This window comes from Pseudorca crassidens, chromosome 20 (assembly GCF_039906515.1).
Source record: "Pseudorca crassidens isolate mPseCra1 chromosome 20, mPseCra1.hap1, whole genome shotgun sequence".
In the NCBI taxonomy this organism is placed as follows: domain Eukaryota; kingdom Metazoa; phylum Chordata; class Mammalia; order Artiodactyla; family Delphinidae; genus Pseudorca; species Pseudorca crassidens.
This window is the reverse complement of record NC_090315.1, coordinates 53,173,705-53,190,237: the sequence shown is the minus strand read 5'-3', so window position 1 is coordinate 53,190,237 and position 16,533 is coordinate 53,173,705. Positions and strand designations below refer to the sequence as shown.

The window sequence follows — 16,533 nt, the reverse complement described above, 5'->3', positions numbered from 1 at the left end:
AGAGCTGCCCGGCTCTGAAGTGTTTCTTTCCCACGCCTTGCTGTTCTCCTTCCGCATCTCCTCTCCATACTCACACCACTGGGTGGATCCCTCGTGTCTCCCCTGACCAGGGGTTCAGGGGCAGGGGGCTGGGTTCTGACCCCATGGACCAGCTGTGTGACTCTGGGGGCAGGGGATCCCCCTAGCCTCATCCGTTTCTGTACCTACACATTCTGAACTGCAATCCCCTGCCCACCTCAGAGAGACTCATGAAAAAGAATGCATTCAAGATTGTCCTTCATTAAGCACCTAACTGTCTTTCGTTTATTTATTTACAAGTATTTACTGAGCACGTACCTTATGGACCAGGGATACAGCAGTGTGAAGGCAAAAGCAGCACTTTCAAGACGGACACTAAACACAAAACTACGGGAGTTGTTTCTCTAAATTGCATTTCTGTTAAACGTTACGAAGGACAAATTCTGGGGTCCTTCATTCATTCCCCGGCACATATAGATGGAGCGTTATGACACGTCAGACAGTATCACACGATAAGCACTGACTCTTATGAGAGCACAGAATGGAGGGTCCTGACCAAGGCTTCATCTAAGGAGGCTTCCTTGAAGTGTGATGTTTGCGTTGAGTTTTGAAGGATGAGCAGAAAGTAACTAAGCAGGGAGGGAAAGGTGCGTTCTAGACTGAAGGGCAGTGCACTTCAGCAACCTGGAGAAGGAAGGAGAATGGCGCCAGAAGTGGCTTGAGGTAAAGCTGGGTGAGTGGAAGGGGACCAGATAAGGCCAGGTGCCTCCCATTTAATTCGTACTTGCTTTCACAATGACCCTATAACACAGACAGCATTCCCATTAGACAGATGAGCAAGCTTTATGTACACCTGTTCAATAGGGCCTGCTCAAAAGCCATTATCCTACCCTTTTTCCTTGCCATCAGATCTTGCCTCCCACCCCGGAAACACAAAATGCCAAAATGCACTCTTCCAGCCTCCCTTGTACCCAGGATCTGGACGGGTGGCTCAATCCTGGGCAGTGGGAGCTGAGAAGTCTACGAGGGAGGACAGTTTTGAGACAGAATGTTCTCCTCCTTGATAAAGGAGGAAGGCATGCAAAGAGGGGCCTCATCCCTCCCACCCTTACTTCAGAGTTTATCACACAGGATGCAACGGTTGGTGTTGCTGCAGTCATCTTATAATCATGAGGAAAAAGCCAAGACAATCACAGCGGAGCTGCCTAAATATTAGCTCAAGAAGCCCCTGGCTGCCTAGGGACTTCTGGATATATGAGAAAAACAAACCTCTGATACGCCAACCACTTTTAACTGGGTGCTGAGTCACAGTCCAAAACATCTAAACTGAAGATAGAAAATGAGCCTGAGAGAGGGTGAATCGTTTCAAAATTATACAACTAAAAAAAAGAGGGGAAACCTGAATTTTGAACACATGCCTAATGATTCTAAATCCTATGCTCTTTTTCATTCGACCATATCCCTTAGACTTAAAATTGGGCAAACACTGCAAACCTTAAAGCTCCGGACAGAATTGAGAGATGATGAATAAAACCAATGCTAATGATAATCCTGGAAAGTAACAAGAATGTTTGAGGCTGCGGGGATGTAGCTTCGGCGAGGGAAAGAAGCCACCGTGGAGGCGGGGGGCGGGGTTTGCAGAAAAGCCCACGTGTGGCCCAACCACAGAGAGGTCCTAGGAGTCTGGTTTTCTAACATATCTGGCCTGGCAAGGGCGAGGCAGCCAGAGAATTCAACCCTCACTCAGGAGTCTCAAAATATTTAGATCAGTGAAGAATATGCTGAAATTTCCACTTTGAAAATTCTATTTCCTCCTCCCAACGCAGAAAAAGGCCCCCGCTTTTCTACTCCAATGTAACAATAAAGATTCAGACAGGGAGTTTTGTCCTTGATAGTATCCAGAGTGTAGTCAGCTGCAGGTATTTCATGGGGAGGGGTGGGGGGGAGTATTTTTCTAAAATACTAATTTAAAGAACAAATCAACATCTATTATCTCCTTCATTATGTTTTAAATTGTACAACTATAAATCACCCTGCAGCGGGTTATTCAAGGGCAGAATTACCAGGCTTGGCTTTCCCGAAGGTTAGAAGAACGACACCGTGTGCTTTTTCTAGCTATAATTTATAACTTTGCAACAGAACCAGCATCGCAGGCCCATCCATTAGCAGGGTAGCTGCGCATCTGTTAAAACTCAGCACAATGACTGGCTTTGCGCGGCCCCAGGAAACGTAACCCAATCGTTTCAGAAGTTCGACAAACTTGAGCCGTTGTTTTTTTTTTTTTTTAATGTAAAACGATTTGAAAACGCGGTTCCCTAAAACATCTGCTAAGCTCTTGCTACCCTAACACATGATACTCTTTCTACCGTTACCTGCCATCGCAAACATCTGGTTGCACAAAACACGCTAAGAGGCATGTGAGGGGGCTCAGCTTCAAATTTACATACTGATAGCAAAAGGCTGGCGTGGACCTAGGAACTTGAGCTAAGACGTTGTTTACCAGCACTTCAAGCGTATGTGGGGGAGAAAACGGGGAGAGGGTTCCTTTCATGAAGGTGCTTTCAAACATTTTAAAAAGGAGACACAACCACAGGACTGAATCTATGTGGCAGCGGCGGTGGTATATTTGACAAAGAAAATGAACTTGGACAAGTAGCTGGCAGAGGGTCTGCCAGCTGATATTTCATTTTCTTGAACAAGTTGGCTAAGTTCCCTATGCGTTTTAACTGCAAAATAAGGGGAGTGATTCTAACGTCAAACTGCTGTAAGCAATAAATGAAGACATATATGCTGATACGTAAAGCACCACAATGCCTGGCCTTACCTGCCAAGCTGCATCTTACTTGGGGGTATGGCAACCATAGCAAATAGACAGACCCACTTTTAAAAATCTCACAGATCACCAGATAATACAATATGCCTGATTTTGTGAAATAAGCCCCAGAGGGTAATACGTATGTATGAATATGTTACATACACTAACATACAATATACATTAGTGCATCAATATGCAAAATGTAATTTTAGAGTATTTAAATAAAAAGCAAGCTAGAGAGATGGGAAAATAAGCAAATGACACACGTAAGATGGATGTCACTTCATAACTAGAAAGCTTCCAGCAAAGTTTAGTTTTTCCTTGAAGATGTTGCACAAGCAGCTAAGGAACCCTGCATCATTTTTAAAACAATACTTAAGACAATCCTATTCCCATTTTTATCTATTACTTTAATTTTATTATAAATTGGAGGGAAGAGGGAAAAACGCTTTTCCCTCCGAAACCCCCATATAGCTGTCCTGACCTCTGTACCACAAGAGGAAGAAGTGTCAGAGACACGGCTCCACCAGTAGGGGTCACTGTGCTGAGAATTAATCCCTAAGAGTTTCTCATTAGTGATTATTATACTGCAGGCGGGCAAAATGGAAAAATTAACTAATTTCAAAGTGATAATGCATTTACAGCAACAATTAGAAATGTGTAACTGTAAAAGGGCAACATTTAAAAGACAGGTTACATTTAATAAAGTTGCACAAGAATATCCAATTGTGAAATTACTGATCTGCCACAATATTCCTTAAAGAGGCACTTAAAATAGCCTGACGCCACGAAGGGTGACCTAATTACGGTAACTAAAATCACCGCAGTCACAGCAAGTCACAGCAAATAAAAAAGGGACGTTTATATTAGAATACTGCTGTTTAATACCTCAGGGAGCCGGCTACAGTGGAGAAGGCAGGCAGGGCTCCCGGGCACAAGGCTGGCTGTGTTTCTAGTTTCCTTGACCTTGCGCGATGGAATGCACACTCCAGCAGCCCTCAGGTCAAAAGGAAAATGCTTTGTCTGAAGTGCAAGGCAGAAAGGGCAAAGATGAAGCCCAAACAGAACACTAGCCATTGGGAGACGGGAACCCTGAATCTATGCTCAGGTTCTCCATGAGCATTTAGGATCCAACTCCTACCCGGGGTGGGAATGGGGATGCAACCACATGGCTTAGGTCCAAAAACATGTTTGCATTAAAATGGCAGAAGTGCGCCCTTCATCCACAAAACAATGTCTTGTCGCGATGGAAGCAATGCCAAGCCCTGTATGGAAGGACAGAACATGAGGCTGGATCTGTAGTTCAGTCTGTCCTACCAGTGAAACAGTAGATCCCAGGTCTATACTGGTACAGAGTTCTGTCCCACATACAGAGTTCTACATTTTCGTCAAAGAGAAGTGACTGGCCGTGAGTTTGACAAGTCCAGGGCTCCCGTTCCATCTCTTTACGAACCTCAGTCGTACGGAACTCTGGGGTCTAAGAAACCCCACCAAATACCTAAATGTATAAAGATATGACAGACGGTGAATCCATTACTGTCAATCCTCATGCCAACCTTTATCGCCATTTTGGTTACGAGGGAACAAGCTCAGAAGGGTCAAGTGTCTTGCCCAAGCTCTCCCAACTCCAAGGGTAAGAGCTGGGGCTTGACCATCAGGATCCTCAGCAAGAGAGTCAGTAGGTCCACTGTCCCAGGCAGCAGCCTTCTCACACTTGCCACCACCAGGAAGTCATGTCAAATCCCTTTTCTAACACAGGCTAAGGGTTTACGTCCCCTGCCCTTTTATGGAACATTCCACCACTGCCAATACAACTTAACCAAATCTGGGGGGTCTTTTGGTGACGTCTCCACTTTTCTCCAAACCTTCTCAAGGGTTATCTGCTCATTTTCCCAAACCTCCCTCTCACCCAGGGCCACAGCCAGCAGGTCTTCTTTTATATGTTGCCCACGACTGCTCCCAGCGGGCACTTTCCCGCTGCGAGCACTGGGGACCAGGCTGGGGGGTGGCCGAAGCCTCTGTACACCGGCTGGTGAAGGAGGAGGAAGGAGCCACTTAGGCTGGGCATCGGGCACCACTGAGACCAGATCCCGGTGTGGTGCACATTCAGTGGGGAGCTTCTCCTAACTTCCTGTGCTGCCCAGCTGTATGGTGACACTCCTGTCTCAGTTTCCAACTCCACGCTCTTGTCTTCCCGTTGGCTTGAGTCCCGACTATAGTTACCAGCCAAACAGCAATATTCTGTGATCCCAACGCAGTTGCCTGCCTGACATAATTTGCTGGCGCTTTCAGAAATCCTCGTTACGTCCAAGGAGCAGACAATCCAGCCTGACTCGGCTAAACACGTTTATGTGCTGTGTTCATGTTAACTATTAGACAATGATCCCCTCCCCAAGAAACAACCATTCACTCCACCTTTTACTTTCCCAGAACTAGTCTTCTTCTTCCTTCCCACCTGCCCTTGTGCAGGGTTTTTAAGCCCTGTGGTCCCATCGCAGAGTAAGAGTGGCTACCATTTTCCATCAACAAGCCCTCATCCACTGGAGACCACACCCAATGGGGACATGGTTTCACCACCCGCCATCACAGTCCTTGTAGTCACAGCCCCGCGATGATTGGGCTGTTGGTCTTGAAGGTACAGGGCCAGCAGAAAATGAGAAAGGATGCTGTCCACTCCTCACCCCCTGCATAAACTTGAACAACTCATCCATGGTACTGTCAATGGCACTGACACCAGTCCAGGCCCATATTCTCCCTTATCATCTCTACTGAAGGACCTAACTTAAGACAACGAGCGGAAATCATGGTCAAAGATGTCCTCGTGGAGAACCTACTCTCACGCAATCATGGACAGCCTGCCGATGGGGAAGCTTCAGAATCCTGGGACACACACGCTTTCTCATTTTCCACCAGCCTTGGCCTTGGAGAACTGCTCTCCAGAGACTCTCCCACTTCTTCTTTTCTTTAAGTAGTCACCTCTTGGATTAAGTCTATTTGCTTTGCATAACAACCATCTGGTTGATGAAGATTAAAAAAGCGCGCACTTACTTTCTCCTAGGCAGGTCAAAAGATTTTCCTTGCAGTTTTAAAAGCCATCCACAAACATGAAGCTCAATGAGGGTGGGTGGGAAGGGCTGCAGGAGAAGGCAGCAGACTGTATTCAGAGGCTATGGGATCATTTGCCCAGAACATCAGAGGTCAATGACTTGACTTTTGTTACTCCTAAAAGCCAAGGTGTTTCTGAGGATTACATGGTAGGTTTGCTTAACTGGAACACTGGTGTCCACTAAATAGGAAAACATTTTTTAAAGGCCTGTGTTTTAGAAAAGTACCATAAACCAAATATGTTGTATAAAAATGTGCGTTCTTCATTCTAATGACTTCCTCCTCAAACTTCTTTCAGGGAAGAAGTTTCCAGATACAGTTGTTACAGGACCATCAAAAACAGAAAGAACTTCACACTTACCTTTGCGAACATGTCCAAATCTAACCACAGTCGTGTGATTCACCCAAAAGGACTTACCTTTGGAGAAGAATAAAGTGCACCTGTAGCCCAACAAAAGGATTCTCCAGGAAAGGTTTACACCCATTAAAAGAAGAATTTAGAACAACAGATACAGATTCTCAATGGAAACAAAGGAATCACATCTGCTAATAATTCAAAAGGCATGAATCCATGTCATTCACCTACTAACACAAAACACAGTTTTGAAGGACTGTGCTTACTGAACCAAAAAAAAATCACATCGAAAGCAAACAGATCATCTCCATGAAGACGTTCAGCCACATATTAACACAATACTGAAAGAGCGCATCTTCTCTCTGGCCCTCCAAGACACCTCTAGAGAAACAGGTGCAACCTAAAGCCCACTGAAATGTGTCCAAGAGCCCTAAAGCCTGATGCTGTGATGATCAAAACCAGACTCATCCTCACAAGAGGTGAGAGGCGCAGAAAGCACGTGTGCCTGGGTTTCTCTAGGACCCTTTCCGTAAAGGCGCACTGGAGGTGTCTGCGGCGGCAGTTCACTTACCATGGACTTGGTGAAGGGTCTGGCCAAGGTGAAGAGCAGCGTGTACACCCACCAGCCTCGATGCAGGGAGGAGTACATCATGTTCCCGGGGTGCACCGCGTTCGACGTGACCCCACGCGGGGACAGGCGGCGGTGGAGTTCGCTGGAGAAGAGGATGTTACAGAGTTTGGACCGGTTGTAAGCCAGCATGGCCCAGTAGTCATTTTTCGATGGAGAAAGGCGGCTGAAGTCTAGTTTTCCAGAGGAATCATTAATATCTGTAAATCTTAAACAAACAAACGAACAAAAAGATATGAAACGGCCAGTCTCTGACTTCTTATATAGCGTTGTGTTTTTATTAGAAATCTGAGAAAAACTATGCAGAGATGATTGAAAACTCAATTGGGCAAACATCGAAACAAAGTCTCCTTAAAAATAGACAATGGGGATTTCACAATATAAACCATCGGGGTCCAAAGGCACACTTAATAAAGGCCCAAACTCATAAATGCAGCGGTCTTCACATGCTGAAGTCCCACTCCACCACCCCTGCCTCTAACATATATTTTTCAAAACCTTCAACAGGAAGTTCAAGGATAATTAAATTAAATGGAAAAACATCTTAAATAAAGGGCTGCTGCTTTTGGAAGCAGAAAGATATCGCATTCCTAACCTTTGACAGTGCTTCCCTGGGTTATTTTAGCCAATGCTTGCGTCCTGTATTATTTTCATTTGAGCATCCAAGTAAATATAGATGAGCCTTGCTGCCTCCAAGACTCTTTTGCAGATTAAAAATTAATGATTATAAAGGGGTTATAACCTTGGTGAGGTGCCACCAATAGTCTTCAACGTTTAAAAGATAAACGTAAACAAAGCCAAAAGAAGTTCTGGCAGAGTCGACCGTTTTTAAGTATATCCATGCCATGGACACACACAAATCAAAGCAAGTAGTTGATGTTTTATAATTGGGTCTGACGGAGTCGTTAAACACCAGCTGTTTGTTTCTTTCCTTTCTTTCTTTCTTTTTTTTTTAAAAAAATAACAACAAAGTAGTGACTTCCCTAAAAAGCAAAAAAAAAAAAAAAAAAAAAAAAAAGATCATAACAGAAGGGATTTTCTAGACGACAGTCTCATCTTCATTAAGGACCCCTTGGAGTCTGCTTCATTAACTCTGGGCATTTGCCCCGAGTAATAAGGGAGCACAACAAGGGCACTGGAGACAACCACTGTGGAAAAGGAAAGCAAAAGGTAAAACGAAAATGATGGAATAATCTGGTTGTTGCTTAAAGGAGCAGTTCAGATGGAGCTATGACCAAGAAGAGAATCCCAGGGGCAGACGGAATTCATGTCTTAATGGAAATTAAATACCCCTTCTCCAGGACTCAGTCAGTGACATCCCATTTCCGGTGTTAAATCACCTTGCCGATCCGAAGTCATCAACAAAGATCATGGCCAGAGACGCTGGCGTGGATGAGGCAGTGAGACTCCGAAAGGAATCACCGCTGCCCGTTTCCAAGTCCCCAGACCACAGGAAGAGCCCAGACTTCCGAGCTTAATCCTCTGAGGCAGTGAAACTTAGCGGGAAATTTGAAAATTTATGGGAGCCTTTTTCTGGTTGTCATAACGACTGCCGGCGGGGGCCGCGGACAGGAGATGTCCTGCCACGCACTCGGAGCCTTGCTCAAGGAAGATGGCCCCACTGGACATTCAGGCACATGAAAGCCTGTGTGTAATTATCTGAGCCTAGAGCCGAGCTGTGCTTTACACAGATGCACAGTAGTAACAGCCGCTGAATTTCCAGGAGCAGCATGCCACAGCCATGTAAATGAGGAATGAGCGCGCTTTGGAATTTTATGGGATTGGGTGGGGAGGTGAGGCTTGACCCGAGGCTGGTGGCATTTGAGGCTGCAATGGCGCACACCTGGGCTCTCTGACAACTTACCTTCCCTGAAGTCCCGCCCAAGCACTGACATGTTGGAACACATGCTCTTTTGCTTCACATTCACTTTTTTCCTTACATTACAGGTAAGCTAGCGCACTGAATTATAACATGTATGCAGGGAAGTTATATTATTCATATTTCTTAATTTTATTTCAAAACAGTAATAAGGTGTTACGGAAGAGTTGTCACCAAAAAAAATAAGGACTGTTGAGTTGAGGATGCAATGATCTAAGGTATGGCCCAGAAGTTCTACCTGCTCTGAGTAGAAAAGAGCATCCAGGATTTAGACAACATCTAACAGGTACGGGACGAAGGCAGCATCCTTCACTCACTCTTCGTTCCGCTTTCATCGGCTTTCTTGGCATCCTTTGTTTAGCCCAATCCAGCTCAGGTGTCACTTCTTCCAGGAAGCTCTCCCTAACTAACTCTTCCACTGCTTGCTGTCACAGTGATTTCTAGGGTGGCAGCGAGGGACAGACTGAAAGCAGCCACGCAGGGTAGATGGAAATTAAGTATCCACTTTCCGGGACCTGGTCCACGCTATTCCTGTTGTTCAAGGACCTGCCACCCTGCAACGTTAGCAACAAAGCAAATCAGGCCACCTCTGTACCTTGTGCCTCTGTCCTTCCATACAGACTGCAAGTCATTTGTTCATTTGCTTCCAACCCTAGACTGTGAGTTCTCGGGAGGTGAGCTCCTTGAATGTTGCCTATGACACACAGTAGGGCCTAAATACGGGATTAGAGAACTGAAGTTCGATCGCGGGTTTGGAATTCCAAACTAAGAGCCAAGTTTCCTTTATTACAAAAAGCTTTGTTTTGAGCTTTGCTCAAAAGGAAAATTTTCCCATTCTGTTCAGAGGCTTTATGTCCTTCATGAACACCTGCATGCAGCACTTTCTAATGTTTAGAAGGATTTCCCTGCTTTGGCTTTTAGGGACAATGCAGAAGTATCTCATGCCCTGGGGAACACTGGGTAGACTCAACCGCTAAGAGAAGGTATTCATTCCTAGTCCCCAACCTAGAAACAAGGCGAAAACAACAACAAAATCCACCGTGATGAGAAATGAGATGGAACCAGGTTGAAAGCAGGTTTCGAGATGGAGAAACAGCTACTAAACAGGAGGCCCGCCCTCTGCAAACAGCCCTCCCCCATAAGTGGACCCCTGAGTTCCTGACCTGCTGAGCTCCTGAGCGGCACACTCATTTTTAAGGCCTGATTAGCTGGTACTGACGGTCCTCCAGGGAGGAGAGAGGGTGGGCGAGCTTTCCGATTCCTCTGAGCCGGGGCCCGCTTCCTGAAAAATGACCGCGTTCACCTCTCACAGCTCAAGAGGCAGCAAAACAAATCTACAAAAGCTGCCTACCCTGTTTTCAAGTTGAAAAATTGACAAAGCTAAACAATAACGTCTTAATAGAGTTATCCTCCTACCAGGACACTCGAATGTTAGCATTTGCTCTCTGGACGTTAACATCTGCTGTTTGAGAGGACCTCTATCTTGTATTTCTCTATATACTGCTCCTTTGTTTTTTTCTTTTAAACTGAGGATTTTTAAATAACCCAACTAAAATAATTAGGCTGGATTCTATGTAGACAAAAGCTAGTATGTTCAAAGAATAGGACTGAATTTGCATCAGAGGCTGCGTGTGTGTGTGTGTGTATGTGTGTGTGTGCCAACTTGGCACTCAACACAGCTGCAGCCATTTACAGCCCTTCAGCCAGCACTGCCATTTACAGCCCTTCAGCCAGCACTCCACTCTTTTCATTCCATTTTAATTGTTATCTGAAAAATTTTTTCACAGCAAGGAAGTTCTCATTTTCATATGATGGATTTCAATTCACTTGCTCCGGTTCCAGATAAGTAACTAAAATACAGGGAAGACTCGGGGAGGCTAATAAATATTTTGCCTTGGAGCAGTCTGCTATAATATTTTCTGCAAACATTGGACTTCATTTTTCCCCTAACAGGGGGTCCTGACTCCAACGAAGAGATTCCGCCAAGGTTTATGGAGGTAATTAGATATCAACCCTTCCGTTTTACGACATGGTTTAGGGCTCTGGGTCCTTGAGCAGCAAGTGAGTGCTCTCCCAGGACTGCCCGCCCAGTATTCACACGGGCTCTGGGGTGCAACACAAGTGTAATAAACAAACCAGCTTGGGAGAATTAACATTTTGTACAAACACCCTTTAATGCGGGCAAGAGGTCATCGGGAAGTAGAAAACCAGTGCCCGTCGCCAGACAGGAGCGGGCCTGATAACACACACTTCAGGAAGACCTGGTCTGGAAACTACAATGGATCGAATTCAAGAGACCAGGGCCCTGCCTTCCGATCCATCTTTTAAATGAAATCAAGATTCAGATCTCCAAGGTAAGTGCGAATTACACTGCAGTTAAGGAGAGAACAAAGACGTCCCATGAAATACTTATTTGAGATCCAGATTTACAAAGGGAAGGAAGCAGCTGACAATTCCACAGAATCTCCCATTAAATACCAGCTCATTTAAACGTATCCCGTGGTGCCCTCCACATCTGGCAAACGACTGGGGCTGGCAGATTTATTTCCGGAGCTCTCTCCCCATCGCCCCCGCAGTAGCCTCCCTCACGCCTGAACAAGGCCACTCCACTTTCAGGAACCCGGTGTGATTTGCAAAGATAAGGATGTCCCGATTTTGTTACCACCTAATTACGAGATGTTTCATGTCTTTTAACGCAGGGGAGGATTATTACCGGCATTTTCCTTTCATTTCGGCCGTCATAAATTTCAAATGGTAAAAGTAAATCTATCTGCAGTGTGTCATTTCAACCATAAGCCCCTGTGTTTGGGAGTGATAAAGGGTTCAGACTAACCCTTGGCTGGTCTCTCTCTTCCAAGTCCCAGGGGTTACATTTTATGGAAGCATGATTTAAAAAAATAAGCTTCATTCTGGGTCACTAAAACATTTCAGGACTTAAGACGAAGAAGAGGGAGAAAAAAAACAGGCCCTTGCACATTATTTTTCTCCAGCTACTTTGGTAGGAGTGAAAGCTCCCAACCACACCAGGAAAATCTCCCTAACATGTATTAAATCTAGCCTCACCCAGCAAGTCCTTTATCTTCTCAGGGTACTTCTCTTTAGACAAAGTTGTTTATCCAGCTCTAGAAACAAAACATGCTGAAAATACGAGGAAATTTTCAACTGTCGTCTTCGTCGATTGAATATTCTCCTAATGGTAACAGAAAAGCAGCGCCATCTGATGTTTTAATTGAAATTTTGACCAAAAGAGTCGTGGCCAGATTTCTAATATGTTCTAACTACAGTACTTCCCTTTCTACAATTACACAGCTAGTGTCTGCATTGAATTCCCTAATTTCTCATTATAAAACAACTGGATTTCATCTTGCAGTTTTTAATTGCATTGTTTCTCCTGCTAGAATAACTGCACATTCTTCTTCGTGAGATGGTGAAGTTGGTGAATGACAAATCAATACAGGTCAGGAATTCAGATTTAATCAATTATTATTCCATCTCAAAGCAAAATCAATGAGGGACCTGAAGTATAGTTATAAAAACTATCTACCTTGCTGTCGACACTACCCCCAAATAATCACCCACCATCACGGGCACACACACAAAAAAAGACCTCGATAAATTCAGTAAGCCAGGTTGAGTACACACTTTCTGGAGCAGGACTAATGAAAATTATTTGCAAAAAGAGAGGCTGGGGGGACCATCAGCTGGTGTGAGGAAGCTGGTCACGTGAACAGAACATCCAATTCTAACCCACCTATGGGACTCCGAGGAAACCACGACGACCCGGGCAGGGGCTGAGCGGCACAAGACGTCCTGGAGGAGCTGGACAAGGTAGAAGTGGCCCAGATGGTTCACCTGGAAGGTGGTCTCCAGGCCATCTTTCGTGAGGCTCCAGGGGAGAGCGAACACGGCTGCATTGCACACAAGCACGTGAAGTGACCTGAAAGAAAACATCCCACGTTGTACAGACAGAAACGCTCTAAAACCAAGGAGGATCCATGCTCCCTCCGGAATAACCAATTCTTCACTATCTTCAGGACTACAGACAGCTGGAAATGGGATGCCCTAGAAGGTCGCATCTGAGACCATTCTGCTCAGGAAGGGCTTGGATTCTAAGTGAGCAATTGTGCTGAGTTGCTGGGGACGAGGGGCTTCCTGGGATGCGGGACTTTCAGTGCCAAAACCGGGACCATACTGGGCAAACTGGGATGAGTTGGTCACCCAGGTTGGAACACAGGTTCTACCGCCTAGTTGAATCTGTGCTTCCTTAGCTCATTCAGTTCTCAGCTTCGTTATCTATAAAATCGAAACAGCCCTTAAAGTAAGACATAAGGAATAAAGGAGAAAGTGTGCTGTGAAAAAGCCAACACCAGAACCAGCACTTACTAGGTATTAAGTAAAACATATCAAGGTGGAAATGCTCTGTCTAAAGAGATAGGCACAAACTGTTTGGATACATTCCTTTTAGAAGTCAAGTTAAATCTACATTTTAGAAGTCAGCTTGGGGAGAGTTAAGTGGAGGTCTGTTATATTTTCTCTTTGTTTGCACATATTTAATTTCATAATAAAAAATTTAAAAATAAAAGCCTTTCACGTGAATCAAAATCCTAAATCCTAATCAAGAAATTGTATTTGGAAGAAATCATCCTAAGGTACTAACGAGAACTGTATAAAGAAATATATTCAAGGCTATCCACAGTGTTTGTAATTGCAACATAACAGCAACACATTAGAAGTAAATTAAATGTACAACTGGGGAATCATTAAATGAATTGGAATATATGCATATGATAGAATACTATGCAGCCATTAAAATAACAAATCTATTGACTCTGTAAAGCATTCATGTTTAAAAACAATATATAATATTGTATGATCACACACACACACACACACACATACACACACAATGCTAATGAAACATAGACAAAAATGTTAACAGTCATTGTCTCTAGGGGTGGATGGAACCCAAAGTGTCTTAAATTGTTTTCTTTCTGAGTTTATTCGTATTTATTTTTTCCATAATTAACATGTGCTGTCTTTATAATAAGAAAAAAATGCCATAAATAAATGCTTTGTAGGAAGAAAAAAAAGCGTTTCGGGGATTTAGTTAACACATGAAACGAGAGAAAAAGACACAGGGTACAGTTTTACAGGACCACTGCTTTAAGAGATAAAAGTTCAGTGTTTTGTCCCAGATTCAAGCAAATCACCAAATCCTCTGAGTTTCTGATTCTTGCTTGTAAAATAAGGGGCTGGAAACCGATGGTGTTCAGATTCCACACCAATGGCATGGAATATGTGATATAGGAAACGAAATATTTCCTATCTTTCATTTTAAAAAACTTAGTGTTCTTTTCATAGAGACTTCTCATAGACCTATTACTATTGCAACAATCTGATTTTGTTCCATCCTTATGGAAAACTGTAGGTGAAGAATCTTGAGTTTTTAGAAAACAAATACTGGTGTGCAATAAAGAAAAGCCTATCTAAAAACTAAAATAATCTGTTATCTAAATAAAGTTTAAAAAAAGGCAAAAATTTGCAATCCTATAAAGAATCCATATTTTCACTATGTAAACAGTGTTTACAAATCAACAAGAAAAACATATTCTGAGTCTAACAGAAATACTGACAATGATATTTTTTAATTCATAAAACTTGATTATAAAATAACCAGCACAAGAGGTAATGTGTTCAACTCCACCAGTAGCAAAAGTTAAAATGAGATATTTTCTGCCTATTAAATTAGCAAGTTATTTATATTATCACATGTTTATTACCTTGTATAAAGCTGGTAAGACTATATATTCCTACCCCATGGATAGTAAGTTGAAAACATTTATCATGAGAATTAGAAATATCCACATTCTTTCACCTGGTAATCCTGTTTCCAAGTAGTGGGTTACACAGGGGGCGGTGCAAAGGGCAGCAGCTCATACCTCTAGGGCGGAATAGTTTATCACTGATAATGTTCAGAACTGCCACTGCATGATGATTGGTTTTTTTTTAATAAATTGGTTTTTTAATAAATTCATTTATTTATTTATTTTTGGCTGCATTGGGTCATCATTGCTGCACGCTGGCTCTCTCCAGTTGCGGCAAGTGGGGACCACCCCTCACTGCGATGCACAGGCCTCTCATTGCGGGGGCTTCTCCTGCCGCGGGGCACGGGCCCTAGGTGCGCAGGCCTCAGTAGCTGTGGCACGCGGGCTCAGTAGCTGTGGCTCGCAGCCTCCAGAGCACAGGCTCAGCACTTGTGGCACACGGGCCCAGCTGCTCCACGGCATATGGGATCCTCCCAGAGCAGGGCTTGAACCCGTGCCTCCTGCATTGGCAGGCGGATTTTCAACCACTGTGCCAGCAGGGAAGTCCTTATTATTGGTTTTGAATTTTCTACAAACAATGCTCCCCCATTTTGCCCGTGCCTGGGGCAGACTATCCCTACAGCCACCTGCTACCCCCTTGATATGCCACTGCTTCTGTGGGGGATTAAATGGTGAACCCAAAAAATAGGTCCACTAGGAACCTGTGAATGGGACCTTATTTGTTAAAAGCGTCTTTACAAATGTAATTAAGTTCAGGACCTTGAGAGGAGATCACGCTGGATTAAGGTAGAACTAAATCCAATTGACAAGTGTCCTTACAAAAGAAGAGAAGGGCAGAAGATACACAGAGAAGGCACTGTGAAGGCAGAGGCAGAGGCAGAGCCTGGAGAGGTGCATCTACAAACTAAGGGCTGTCAAAGAGTGCCCGCCTGCACCAGAAGCTAGTGAAGGGCGCCGAATGGACCCCTCCTCAGAAGGCACCAACCCTGCAGACGCCTTGATTTCAGACTTCTGGCTTCCAGAACTGTGACAGGCTGAATTTCTGTTGTTGTAAGCCACCAAATATGTGGTAATTTGTTACAGCAGCCCTAGCAAATTGATACAGTTTCCAAGATTCATTCCCACAGAGATCCTCAAAATTTACATAAAAGCTTATGCATAAGAATGAGTAATAATGATATATAAATGAGGTAGAATTATAAAATTGTATATGAACTAGAAGCAACTTAAAATCCAACAGAAGATAAGATAAATCAGCAAGGATTAAGTCAGAGGTTCCCCAATTTCTCAAATCAATTGAAAAAGGAGGAAATTAAGTGTTATGTGTGCGATTCATATCCCTTCCCAGCCACCACCCCCCCCCCCCATGAAAAAGACTTTTATACGTACAGTCAGCAAGACAGGAAATACAGAAAAATGTTAGCTCTGGATGTGCAGGATATCACTAGGTTGCTTAGTTCTTTTTTTTTTTTTTTTACTGTTTTTGTTATTTTCCAAATTTTCTATGTAAGCATGGATTTCTTAAAAAATTACTCAGATGTAATTCACAAAGCATACAATTTACGCTTTTGAAAGTGTGCACTTCGCTGGTTTTTAATATGTTCACAATTATACAAGCATCATCACATTTTAATTTTACAACATTTTCATATCCCCCAAAACAAGCCCTGTATCCATTAATAGTCACTAACCACTCCCATCCGCCAGACACCATTAATCCGCTTTCTATTTTCTAGATCTGCCTATTCTGGATATGTCATATAAATGGAATCACACAACATGTGGTCTTCTCGTGAACAACTTTTCTCACTACACTTAACGTTTCCAAGGTTCATCCATGTTGCAGCACGTATCAGTACTTTGTTGCTTTCTGTGGCCAAAAGCTATTCCACTGCATGGATACGTCAC

At 43.8% G+C, this 16,533-nt stretch overlaps 1 protein-coding gene across 2 annotated transcripts in view; it reads right to left on the bottom strand.

Annotated features, from left to right (window-relative positions):
- The window catches only part of WWOX (WW domain containing oxidoreductase), a 978,254-nt gene that overhangs the window by 682,530 nt on the left and 279,191 nt on the right, over window positions 1-16,533 (bottom strand). For both annotated transcript variants that reach the window (XM_067719419.1, XM_067719418.1), the window contains exons 7-8: window positions 12,552-12,737; window positions 6,865-7,129 (exon numbers count right to left, since the gene is read on the bottom strand). In XM_067719419.1, the coding sequence (XP_067575520.1) occupies window positions 6,865-7,129; window positions 12,552-12,737 (451 nt within the window). The remainder of the gene's footprint in view (window positions 1-6,864; window positions 7,130-12,551; window positions 12,738-16,533) is intronic.